This window comes from Neltuma alba, unplaced genomic scaffold, assembly GCF_004799145.2.
Source record: "Neltuma alba isolate B1F8T4 unplaced genomic scaffold, ASM479914v2 tig00013081_pilon, whole genome shotgun sequence".
Lineage (NCBI taxonomy): Eukaryota > Viridiplantae > Streptophyta > Magnoliopsida > Fabales > Fabaceae > Neltuma > Neltuma alba.
In genome coordinates, this window is record NW_021637411.1 from 267113 (window position 1) to 280345 (window position 13233).

At 39.5% G+C, this 13233-nt stretch overlaps 1 protein-coding gene across 1 annotated transcript; it reads left to right on the forward strand.

Annotated features, from left to right (window-relative positions):
* The first annotated feature begins 9710 nt into the window (after positions 1-9710).
* Positions 9711-11714, forward strand: LOC114734162 (homeobox-leucine zipper protein HOX11). The gene is made up of 4 exons (XM_028921709.1): positions 9711-10365; positions 10503-10819; positions 10915-10994; positions 11110-11714. Exons 1-4 carry the CDS (start codon positions 10137-10139, stop codon positions 11453-11455), a joined length of 972 nt encoding a protein of 323 aa, XP_028777542.1. The 5' UTR covers positions 9711-10136; the 3' UTR covers positions 11456-11714.
* Positions 11715-13233: the final 1519 nt, after the last annotated feature.

Genomic DNA, 13233 nt, shown 5'->3' on the forward strand with positions numbered 1-13233 from the left:
GCGTGTATAAATTAATAGAAGAATGAAATTTTTAAATTTCACAAGATAAAAATAACTTTCTCACTCTCTCTTGATTCCTCTTATTCGTTGTGGCAAGCTCTCTCAATTCTTCTTCTTCTTGCCTATGGTGAGGGTAATATGAACAAACGAGCAGGCCAAGATCCAACTCCACTGACCACGGTGAGCATGGTTAAAAGTGGTTTATCGTCCATATTTGCAAAGGTTGAATTTAATAACATGACATTCTGGCGTTTCTTGATCTGATCGTCGGATAGACTTCAGGATGTGAATGCATTTACCCGTACGGCCTTTCTGTGTTTCACTCGGAATGGAACTCTTGCGAAGTGTTACGTCACTTGAAGAGCACGAGCCATTGGGTCATCGGCCGTCCTCTGTTCAAGTGCTGTATTAGCCAGGGGTTCAATCAACTTGGTTAAATTAACGAGTGATGATCAAATAATGCACTGTGATAATTATTTGAAAAAAAGGGCTATTGATTCACTGTAGTGGTAGGCAAATAAATAAACAAAAATTTGATATTATGAAAGAGTGCAAGTAACAAAAGAAGACAATTTTTCTGGCCAAAATTAAATGGGATAGTGGTTGAAAAATAATATTATAATATATAATTATATATTATTTTGGGCAGGACCAAATGGGCAAGGGAGTATATCTTACCTGCTGGTCGGCCCGAAAATATCTATTTTTGTTCGAGCCTCTTGTTATTAAACTAGATTAGGCTTTTTTTTTTTTTTTTTTACAGACTTGGACAGGTATAGCAGGTATCTAGCTCTCATGAACACCCCTGGGTTAAATGATGCGTTTTATGGTAAACTGTCAACAGGAATGCAAATCTTTAAAAAATGAGTAAACCTGAGGCTGAGCAAATACGAGTTTTGACGAGCCTTAGAGGGTATTTGTGTATCATCCACCCAAACCATGGTTTGGGAAAAATTTGTCCAAACACTCATAAAAAATCAATAACCATGGTTTTGGGTCAAAACCATAGTTTTGTGAGAAGCATTTTGCATCTGCTTCTAGAAAAAAAATGGGAGAGTGTCGGCTGGTTTCAGGGAGAAGGATTTTGACCAGACATATATACCCTTCGCTCCTTCACTGTTGAGAGGTAGTATATTGTCTTCGGTCCTTCACTGTTCAAAGATAGTATTTGGTCTTCGGTCCTTCACTGTTCGAGGGAGCATATTGTTTTTTTTTTTTTGGACCAAACAAGAGGTAGTACGTTGTTATTTATTGTTTTTTCAGCTTTTTTTTACCAGAAAATATTTAAAGCAAATTAATATTTTTCGAAAAAAATAATCATTTTTTATAAACATATTTAATCTTATAATTTATAAATATATATACATATTAATTATTTATTAATTATATTATCTTATATATTATTAATTATGTTAGTAAAAATTTTATTCCTTCAAATTAAAATATTATTAATTTGCACATGTAAAAAATGCTTCTGGTAACAACTATCCAAACACTCTCGCTTCTCAGAATCACTTTTTTACAAAATCTATTCTTCACAAATCTATTCTTCTCATAATCTATTCCAGAAACTATTCTCCAAACCATGGTTTGGTTTTATTTAAACACCCCCTTGGTCATAATTAATCAAGGGGGGCTTTTCAAATGGGCTGCTTCTGTTCTATGTATGTTCTGCTAACCACATTGAAATATTAGGGAGCGACTTAATTAATGGCATCATTCATCCTTGACCATTCGGCCGGGTCAATCAGCGTACAAGGGTGAGTGAGACTTGGAGGTATGAACAGACTGCGACATGGCAGCTTATTCATCCAAGGCCGCGGCAATGAACGTTAACATTCACCGAGAACAATGTCCAGTCCTGTAAGCCCAATACTTATCCTCCTCAAAGTAACAGGCCCAAGTTGCTCACAGCACACTAGACTCGCATTCTACAGATTGGATTCGTTATCCCTCTGTTTTGTCGCCTAGGGTTGTGTCGGCGAACTATATAGGGAAAGAAATCACAAGGGCCCGGTGCGGCACTATCGTTCCAATCAATATTTCCTAAAACTTCTCCAACATTAACCAGTCATTATTCGCCCATGTCTGTTCTTTTTCACATCAAGCAGTACTCACGCACTGTCTGCTGATGGAATCCACAGAGGCAAAGGCAACACTTTCGGAAGCACGAACTTGAATAATTTTCATCGAATCCAATTTTAAGCCGCCCAAACATGCATTTTCATTTCATTGCCCATTTTCAGTACTCATACCTTTGGTGAGCACCATAAACTCATCAGATTTGAATCATTCATATCTTATTTAAAAAGTGTAGATTTGATTTTTTATTGTTATTTATTTAAAATAAATATTTTAATATGTATAAAATCTAAAATAGTGATGATCTTTTAACTATCATTTTTTTTAAAAAAAAAATTCTATTTAAAAATAATTAATTAAAAATTTTAAACCTAAACTGTTCAAATCAGAAATAACAGTTCAGATCTGATGAGTTTAGAGTGTTAAAACCGATATTATTTCTTTTTGTAACGGCTGATGTTAATTATGACATGTATCCAGCACAAATGCAAGCCCTCAATACACTCCATTAACTTATGGCAACAGTTTTCAGCCTTTACTGCTCATCACCACACACCAGCTGATGCATTTTCCGCAATTTTCAAGCATGTTTCTTCTTGAGCGATCAAACTTGTTTCGTTTTCCTGGCATACTTGTAAACATAATTAATTTAATACCCTTTATGCAAAGGACAGACATTCCTATATCATTATGTACGCACGTATATCATTCATTACACCAAAATGGAGGGACTCTGCAGGCGCAATGGTTTGACGCACCAATGACAATATATTCACATGATGAGTGAACCTCGTTCGCAGAGACAGATGCTTGGACTGAAACGGCATACCAAGTTTCTCGATCGTGTAAAGATGCCGCTCCCTACTAAAGAAGCGGTCTCTCTTTACTCTGTGGGGTTCCAATTAGAGAGAGGCACTCATAGTTATAGCTCCAAAAGGACTCGTCCCCTCCCCGTCAGGAGCCTGAAAGTCTAATTCAAAGCAGCATGGCCCAGTTGCATGGGTATGGAACTCCACCTAAAGCCCAAGTTGAGGCTCAAAATCGACGCCGTGCGTCATGGATTAATTAGCAAGACAAGACTGTTACTCCAGTGAAACATCCTCATGGTTGCTGATGAGGTAGGTAAAGTCTGAAGGTTGTAATCGTGCCCATCGAGAAACTGTGTTGGTGATTTATTCTTTATCATTGCAGGCATGTTGAGGTATGGGAATTGCTCTGAGAGAAGGAGCAGGGAAGAAAAAAGGCATGATTGGAGTTGGACACGCACACACAGAAGCCAGTCATTTGGTGCATGGCATTTCATCTTCCGTCGCGTGTGGTCACTGGTCAACACTCAACACAATCCATACGCATCGCCGTTGCCAAACATCATGTCCTCTTTCTTCGTGCCCGAATTCTCTGTGTAGTATATACATATTGAAAAGCAAGATTCTAATATTATTCCTTTGATTTATTATGTCATGGTTATCTTTTCTGACAATCTTTAATTATTGTAGTCATTGTCGTTATGATTGTGGTGGTGTGCTTGTGCCCACTGCAAATTCAGGGATGCATGCCCGCGATTCCCTGCCCGCGATTCAGAAAGGGAGACTTTGCTCATTTAATTTGATCATCACTTCATCTTGATTCAGGATATCGACATTTGAGAGCGCTTCTAGTCAATTCACGTTTGAGGAAAACAACTTTCTCTGGTCAAAATAAACTTTAGACATTCTCTTTCGTCACTCGCTCCTTCCCCGAAAATCATGGTTGAGATTACTTTGAGATTGAAAGAAACATCATGACAGCGTTTCAATCTTGCTGAGAATCTCTGAGCGGATCCTATTATCTGAACATTGACGAAATGGATTGATCAGTCTCATAGCTCCCCAAATCATGAATTCCCATAATCCGTTAATACTATAGTATCCCCGTAAGTTACCGGGAAACAAGTTCATGTAACCCCGTAACCCCCATAATTAGTGGCTGTAACTCCAAAAGCTCCTCCACCTAGTGTTAATTCCATGCCTGCCCTAAACTAAGCATAAATAGGCCTCTTCTCATTGCGTTGAGGCATATTACCAAGCATGAATAAGAAACTCTATCAATCTCTCTCTCTCTCTCTCTCTCTCATATACTGAGAGTCTTCTCTCTTTTAGCGCTTCTGAGCCAATTGAACACGGGAAAGAATTTGGATGATGAGGCGGGCGAAGTCTGGTATTTGGTTGGGACAGAAAAAAATTAAGGAAATGAATATGAACCCGGCCGGTCGCCGCTATTGCTTATGAGGCAGCCATGATAGTTGGCTACCGACAATGAGGTCCATCATTATCTTTGGCATAAGGAAACGCAACTGTTTGTTTTCTCTGTATGGAATAATTTGACGAGTAATTGCTCATATCAGAAAACTTTTAATTGGGTGCACACGTACCTTTAATTTGCGTTGGATGTGATAACACTAATGTGTTATTATCTAGAAGAACGGATTAAGTTTTGGCCACACACAAAAAAAAAAGTTTTGAAAATGAGTGATTTGAGAGAAGCCAATAGAACAGGAAAAGACATCGTAAGCGCAGAATAATGATGATGTTGAATAGTGAGTGAAGGGCAAATAAAGATGTTTCGGGGTACGTTGTCCCACCCTTTGCCGGCATCACACAGCACCCCCGACGAAGAAATTGAAGATTATGATGGTGATGGATATCATTATTAATTATTCATGACAAATACTGTAAAGTAGTAATTAGAGAGAAAGAGAAAGACAGAGAAAGCAAGAGAAATGTGTGATAATGATGTGCGAGAAGGAAGGCAAAAAGAGCATGGTTTGTGGATGATTGCGTGCCATAGACGTGCTTTATTTATATACCCTGTATATGCATGCTGGCTTCATGGTCAAGTGGCAGAGCACACGTACAGATTAAACAATTATATATGCTGGATATCAATCAATCAGTGCAAAATATATTACGCTCACCATGATGTGTTTATAGTACTCCATATATGCAGCAATCATCATGCTGTGAGAAGAAGCATGCGGTCTTGATTCATACTCAGGGGCCCCGCACTGTGTGCGTACGTAGGTATATATACATATGTATGTATGTATACATACAAATAGGGTTTGTGAGGGAGCGGCGCCTGAACAGAGAGCCCCACCCGTGAAGCTTTGAAACATTCATCCATCACTGACTGCTGCTGACAACTAATGATCGTTAATGGGTGCATTAAAAGGTGCCTAGTCTTGTTTGGGCATCTCCATGACTCTATCGTACACACATATAAGAATAATAAATGTCAAATAATTAAAGCATTTCAGAGGAGAAGAATTATTGGAGATAAGGAAGGGACATGTATCTCAGCTACGTCCTGTGTGGGTTGATTCGTTGCTAGCAGCTATTCCTGGAAATCACAACCCAGAAATCACAACCCAGAACTCAGAATATAGCTGAAATCATCTGAGACCGATTGCCAGAAAGTGGCAATGGAGCCGAAGCCCCATTACCAACCCACGTGCTTTCACGCTGGCTGCACTTCAAATTAACAAACATGCTTCGATTATTATTCCCTGATCTTTGTCACGTATGAACTGCAATGCGCACTTTAACACCTCTCATTGCTAATACTACATTCCTGAGTTAATTTAATCAGTAAATGACACAGCTCGATTTGTAAATATAAAAACTGGACTTGCAAATATTAAATGTCTTACACTTATTAATGTTAAATAAAATTTCAAAATTTTATCATTTTAATTTTTTCTTTGAAATGCATGAATAATATTTTTTAATATATTAATTACTAAATGTGGGATAAATAATTATTCATGCGTGATGATAGAGCGATGCGGCCATTCTTTAAAACTTGATTAGTGACGCCGTAAAATGATTTGGTACTGGTTTCCTCAACCTTACCCCTCCCCTTTTTTTTTTCAAGAAAAAGACAAAGTGATAAATATTAAATGATAAGGGTCTTACAAGGAGCAAGTTAAAATGGGAAAGGAAAACAAGAAGACGTGAGACCGGAAACAGAATTGCAGGCAGGGCAAATGGGAACAGAGACTTATTTTTAGTTCCCCATAGAGAGTACTAGGGATTTGTTTATTTTATTAATTTCTTAAGGGATGAAATCAAATCCCAAATGTATCCGAAAAATACGAAGCTTTAATGGTTGAAGCCTATACTTGAGTTTCGTGCCCCCATCCGTCACGTCAGGCCTTTCAGCCTGGGACGAACCTCTAATCATTAGCCCCGCACGCCGTCCTCACGTGATTCTCCTAGCTCGGCAGAATCGTCAGATTTAATACTACGTACATGTCTCCAACAAAATCTTTGTAAATGGAAGAAGATCCCCGCCGGTGGCCACTGGCTAATATAGTAATATGACATTTAGTTAATTTATTATTTAAAAAAGTTAAACAAATTATTTATTTATAACAAATAAATATTATATTTTTTAAAATATTCTTACTAATTATATATCTGAGTTATAAATTTGATAATAACTTCTTAACATATATAGTTATTGTAGAGATTACTTTAAAAAAAATAAATATCACAACCAAAATAAATTACCAATTCTTATATTGGCGGGACATGCTTTCATCCGGAGAAACTTGAGTCCGTTGTTTAGGTATTCTTGAAAAGCCCTTCCGCGCAAGGGAGACATAGTCAAAGGACAATAATACCCCGGGGAATCCCGAAAACGTACAAGTAACGTTAGTTCAAACAAAGCGTTCCCACGTGAAGAACCAAGTCTTCGCTTCCATCAGGCTGTTAACATAAAATATAGCAGCAGAGTTAAATTGTACATTGAATTTGTGGCTAACGCTAAAATGTAAAATCTCCATATCTCATCAAGGTAATTAATTTATGAAGCGCTCTTGGTCAAAAAAAAAATAATAATAATTTATGAAGCGCCACCCAGTCTAGCAAAGAAGGAAAAGAGAGCGTGACTTCTTCATCCAGCTACTCATCCTGTTCCCTTCAGTCTTTTTCAATCCGTTTCCCTCTTATCACAGCCTGGATATATATTCAAAGTCATTATTCTTCATTAGTTAACGGACAGCATCAATCACTATTTGAAGAGTTAGACATATGAATTTTTAAACACACTAACACGACTTTCAAAGTCAATCCCATCTTGAGTAGTCATTAGTTGAGATGTCATCGATTCTCACCTCCAGTTTGCGTAAGTTCATGAACTCAAGGCTAATCTTTGACTAATCACGCACTAATTTATCTCCTACGAGAGCAGTATTTATAATACCAGTACATACTGACATAGGAATGAACGATGACATGGTACATTAAAAGATTGAAATCGTGTATACATTTTTGGCTCTAAATGGATGTTTGCTAAAAACTCCAATTTATCTTTGTGGTTTCGAAATTCTCCAAAATCACCTCTGGTGCGGAAAGTAGCCCGTTGACGAGGGGCAGGGGCACACATGTCCCTGTGTAAAAGAAGAAAGAAAGAGTAGTCAAACTGTGTCGGGGGGAGAGAATGGAAAGAGGGGAGGGGGCAATTTGGGGAATGAAGAAGGGGGAAGGGAGATGATGAAGAATTAAAGATGACGGGAATGGTTGGGTGAGGGGGCCACCCAATAATGCACACATCCTTCTCTGTCTGTGCAGCATTTCATTAAAGCGCTGCTTCTGCTTCACTTCAATTATTGCTCCCATCTCATTTCTGACCCATTCTCACTTCCCTCCCTCCTTTCTCCCCAATCCCTCCCCACGCCTCTACCTCTGCACTGCGGGACCACCTACTCCCCCCCCCCCCCCGGGTCTTAAATACCCCTCTCTCCTCTCCGGTGTACCCGTTTAAGAAAAAGAGAGATAAGTATTTCTATTATCCAAATCACATTAAAAATTAGTTAAAATAATTAATATACCAATGAATATTTTATTTCCAAAAAGAAAAATTCTTATTTATGTAGGGTGAGAGTGATTTTGAGACTAACCGCTCTGAGAAATGATATTAAAAGTAATAAATGTTTTGGATATTAATAAACTGGAATCATATTTTGATTGCTTAGAGACGTGCCCACGCTTCCTCTCATTGGATGCTCCCTCGATTTTATGATATCATCATTCAGCCGCTTCAAAAAGAACCTTCTCCTTTTGTGTTCTTAATTACTTTTACACTGCGCTTGCTTGTGTTGCCCAACCAAAATCAATGCATATATCCTCCCATGCCAAAAGCTGATAAAGTTGGTCGCCTTGTCTCCCCACCTTCTAATTTCATCTCTCCAAAAGTAAACCACAGCCATCAGTATTCCATACTAATCATCGGACCCAGCCTTCCCAATCATTTCTTTTTTTACTTTTTCTTCTTCCTGTTCTCTTTTCTTTTTAAATTCTCACATCACGCTTGTTTATTCTTTTAACTTCTAAGAAAAGATGGTAGGTTTTCCTGTTTATAGTGGATGACAAGGCTGATATCTGCAAAAGCAGGTGGCACCGCTGCGACTGGCCAGTTAGTGGCGGTCGTAGGTGGAAGCTACCACAGAGACTTCATTTTGAATTAAGGGGCCTCCCTCTCTAATCATGCTTAACCAATCTCACTCCATCGAAGACGGCAAAAACTCTTGGGTTCATGGTTTATTAGCCCACGCGCATGGTAGGAGTATATCAGCCAAAGGGAAAATTAGAGTCGGGGAGACCCATATGATTGGTTTGTTGTGCATTTGGGACCAAAGACAAATCGTCGTATTTGAAGACTTTTATCGTATCGTGATGCATGATGATGACAAGGATAGAGTAGATAGTTATGGGTTTAAAACCAGCACATATACGAGCTGCTCAATAAGACAACAGGTCTCTATATCTCTCTCGCGCCCTGCTGATATATCATTGTCCATTGTCATCATTATGCTTTCTGGACTTTTGTTTGGTAGAACCTCTTAAATTTGAGTCGTTCTTGTCAGTATCCAACGCATTTATCAATTCATGCTCAAGCAGTGAGCCCTGCTATTCACCCACCCAAACTCTCTCCCTCCATTATTATCTTTCCTGCATTTATATATATGCACATCATCATCTGCAGTTGTCTATCTAGCTAATTCAACATTTCTGTCCCTGCGTATTCGTAGGATCCACGTTGATAAGGCTTCTGGAAAAAAATGTTTATACAATTAACTTGGTACTGTCTCGATTTCAAAATCATAATTAATCAATTACCAGTAGATCAGAGCATGAAAAAGTAAATATGCTAAAGAGACGGGACTAGTATATATAAAACGACGACGTGGATTCATGCGCTTAACTTGAGAGATACGTAAATTCACAACTAGCATTATAGCTTTTCACGAATGTCATTTATACAGCTAGTGTGAACGAAGACATGATTTAAAATTTATGGCGATGTATATCGGATACGTCGCCCTCAAAATATTTAGAAATACGCATACAAAATGGGAGAACCGAATTAGACAAAGAATGGATATAAAAGAATTACTTAAAGGGTGTTTGGCAACCTCTAAACATGGTTTCATAAACACTTTTTCGTAAAACGAGACAAATTCCTTCACATATCTATTTCGTAAACTGTAAAAACACTTCTGAAACTATGATTTGATTTCTATTCAAATATCCTTTTAGTACGCAGCTGTCATACATTGACCCCTTCCTCCTCAATAGTGTGATACGATTTCCTCCCCAACCCAGTAGTGTCATTAAAAAGATACATTTAGTGCAGCATTAAAGTGAAACATGAAAATATGGTTCTGCCGTTTTGATACGCGAGGCGAAGGGGCTGTGCATTCAAATAACTACAAGTCACGTGCGCTTGTCAAGTTGGAATTGTGGGTCAATGTGTTGGCTCCCAGAACGAGGCAGAGCTGAGCAGAAATAAAAAGGGGGGCTGTTGGAGAGGGCCGGGGTTTCTGCACTCTCTACTTGTTGAGTTCCATCGCTTTTTGGTTTTTGGTTTTTGGTTACACTCCAAAGATAAAAGAACGTCTACTAGGGGGTAGCCTTCGCCTCCCGAAGCCTAAACCCTCCCCCTAATTCCTTCCCTCGCCGCTCCCTCTTATTTACCAGTACTAGAGTTTCCCCTCTTTGAAACAGATTGATATGGAGTTGGCCTTGAGCTTAGGAGACGCACCGAAGCCCTTCTCTTTTCTTGACAAGCTCACCAACATGCCCCTCGCCGCCAACCGATGGAATCATCACAGAGAAGGCAATGAAGACGCTAGGAGTTCGTCGGCTCCGCCTGTTCAGCTTCATCTTCTTCCCTTGACCCCTCTCCCTCCAAACCCTCCTCCACCTCCGCGCCTTTCAATTCCTTGGCTCTCCCGTCCATGTAACCTATCCCTCTCTCCCCTCATCTTCTCCTTCTGCTTGTTTCGCTGGCAACGTTGTTGTTGTTCTCTTTTTGGGTTCATGTGATATATGGTCATTCCTTTTGTCTGAGTCTCGTAATGTTTTCTGTAACGACAGTGGGTGGTGAAGAGATTTCGTCAGATAGAGTGGTGACTGCGAGGAGTTTGGATGTGAACAGCGCGCCGGCAGACGTAGATGAGGCCGACGACGCTACTGCACTCTCATCTCCGAACAGTGAGATCTCATCATTCCACCTGGACTTCCGCTTCAGAAATAGTCATGGCACCGGCGGCTACAAGAGAGAGCTCGAGGTCAACGCCGACAGAACCAGCGACGATGACGAAAACGGTTCATCTCGCAAGAAACTCCGACTGTCTAAGGAACAGTCTGCTTTCCTGGAAGAGAGCTTCAAAGAACACACCACTCTCAATCCCGTAAGTTTGAGTTTCCGGCTCTATGGCTTTCTTTCTCTTCGTGTTTTTCATCGTTGACCTGTTATAAAAGCAAATTTGTTCAACCTCATCTGCAGAAGCAGAAACTTGCTCTGGCGAAGCAGTTAAACCTTCGCCCTCGTCAAGTGGAAGTTTGGTTCCAAAACAGACGGGCTAGGTAAATATATAGAAACTGATTGACTTTCCCTTCATCCTTGTATTAAAAAAAAAAAAAAAGATCAATAGGCTGACTTGTTTTGCTGGTCCATTATCCATTAATGTATGTAATGAAGGACGAAATTGAAGCAGACGGAAGTAGATTGTGAGTATCTGAAGAGATGTTGCGAGACGCTGACGGAGGAGAACAGGAGGCTACAGAAGGAGGTGCAGGAATTAAGGGCTTTAAAGACATCGCAGCCGTATTACATGCAACTTCCGGCCACCACTCTCACCATGTGCCCCTCGTGTGAAAAGGTCGTCACCAAATCTTCGGCCGCCGGGACCACATCCACCGCGACGGCGACCGCCACTTGTACCAGCGGTGCTTCTCGAATCCCAGTAGCTTTGTCTCTGGGCGTTTCACTCTCCAACGGTCAAGCCCAAGCTCACGAGGCCCAGGCCCATCATAAGGCTTCGTGATCCAATTCTAATGGATCCACTTTTGATGTTTGCTTCGGTTATAATATGTCATAGATTCGGAACATAGAAGGAGCAAGGACAAGCGCTCGCCTGTTTTGCGCTGTACATAGTTTTTGTTATCTTCGTCTCTTCTTTTTTGTTTGCGCTAGCTCTTTGGCGATGGACTCACCAGGGATGTATGTACGGAACGATATTTTTTCCTTCATCACCGAGAAAAGACACCAACATATTTTTTATGTTAAAGGCTTTACGTGAGCAAGTCTCCTGTCTTTATTTTGGTTGGCGATTAAATGGAATTGGGATAGGAGTAGCGAAGTTGAAAGGGATGATTTAAAGGCTTGGGTTGAGGGAAATGGGAAAGGAAGATGATGATTGCAATAATGAACTGGGATGGGTAAAGTTCTGAAGAAAAACGAAAAAGCTAATAGGGAAAGCAGGTCTTTCTACAGGCTTTTGTTAGGTTGACATTTAAAAGGGTTGGGGGGCGTAAATGCAACGGACGGGTGGCACCATAATTATTTGAACGCCAGCGATCTTCTGTATATCACACTTTATGACTCGCATCATAGTTCGTAGGGTGCCTTTTGCAGATGGGGAATCTATATCTACATGAAAATAGGGTATCCAATAAATAAAGTCACGTCACTCACATGCCAATGAAATTTTTAAAATGCTTGGCATATGCAAACACGTGTTGAAGGATAATGCTGTTTCAAGAACAAGCGAGCAATTTCTTTTGCCGACTATGAATATAAAACGGTAAGTGTGAATCAAGATCAAAACCACATTTCAAAAACTCGATTTATGTTTGGGTGCCAAGAGACATAAATAAAAGACAGGTTAGCTCGTGAGAATAAGTCCCACACGATCTTTTATTATATTTCTCCCCTGGTTTGAGCAATTGAGGAATTCAGATCCAGGTGAAAATTTTTAATATCATTGCATCTGGCCAAAGGGAGCCCCTAAGCCTCTATATACAGTAACATACCATATATTACATCTAGACGATGTTACTTGATTGGAGGAATTGAGAGGGCATCACCGAAAGGGCTTCTTCGCGAGAGGTGAGAGGTCCGCATGGGCGGCGGTGGTATGAGGAATGGTACACAGAAAGTAAAACCTTAAAAAATAAACGTCAAAATAATCTGCAGCTGCTAACATTTAGCCTTATTTTAATTTTGCTCTTCGAAATTTACTCTACTTCTAATCGTTAGTCCTGCAAGTTAAATACAGTTTTAAAATATTAGAACTAAAAACATTAGTTTTAGATTTCAGAAACCAAAATCAAAACAGTTTTACATTAACTTTTAAAATAATGGCCTATAATTTGTTTTCCTTTTCTGTTCAGAGACAAACCTTTTCAAGGATTTTAACCTTCACATTCTTGTTTCCACGTTAAGGGAAAAACAACCCATTTCTTTGTATCAAGAGAAAACCCCATTTCCACGTATGTAGAAATGGGTGTTCTCATTTCAGCGCCCCCCCCCCCCAAAAAAAAAAATCCAAAAGCTAGAGAAGAAACAAAGGATCATTTACAGGCACATTTGAAGTTTGGGGAACAAAGGAGGATCACCCGCCTTGAATGTGGTCGTTAGCATGATGCTAGTCACACTATGTCCACATTCAACATGGCTGATATCTACAACAGCAACTGATAAGACTAGTTGAACTGCTCGTAAATGAAGATTGAAAAGGGCATTTATCCATTCTCTATAAGAATAAATCTCAAATATCTATATCAACATTACTACATACATACATATATTAAAATTTATAAT

Coding starts and splice junctions, on each gene's coding strand:
- LOC114734162 (XM_028921709.1), top strand. CDS start 10,137: ATGGAGTTGGCCTTGAGCTTAGGAGACGCACCGAAGCCCTTCTCTTTT. Junction 10,820..10,914: donor AACACACCACTCTCAATCCC/GTAAGTTTGAGT, acceptor CCTCATCTGCAG/AAGCAGAAACTTGCTCTGGC. Junction 10,995..11,109: donor TTCCAAAACAGACGGGCTAG/GTAAATATATAG, acceptor TATGTAATGAAG/GACGAAATTGAAGCAGACGG.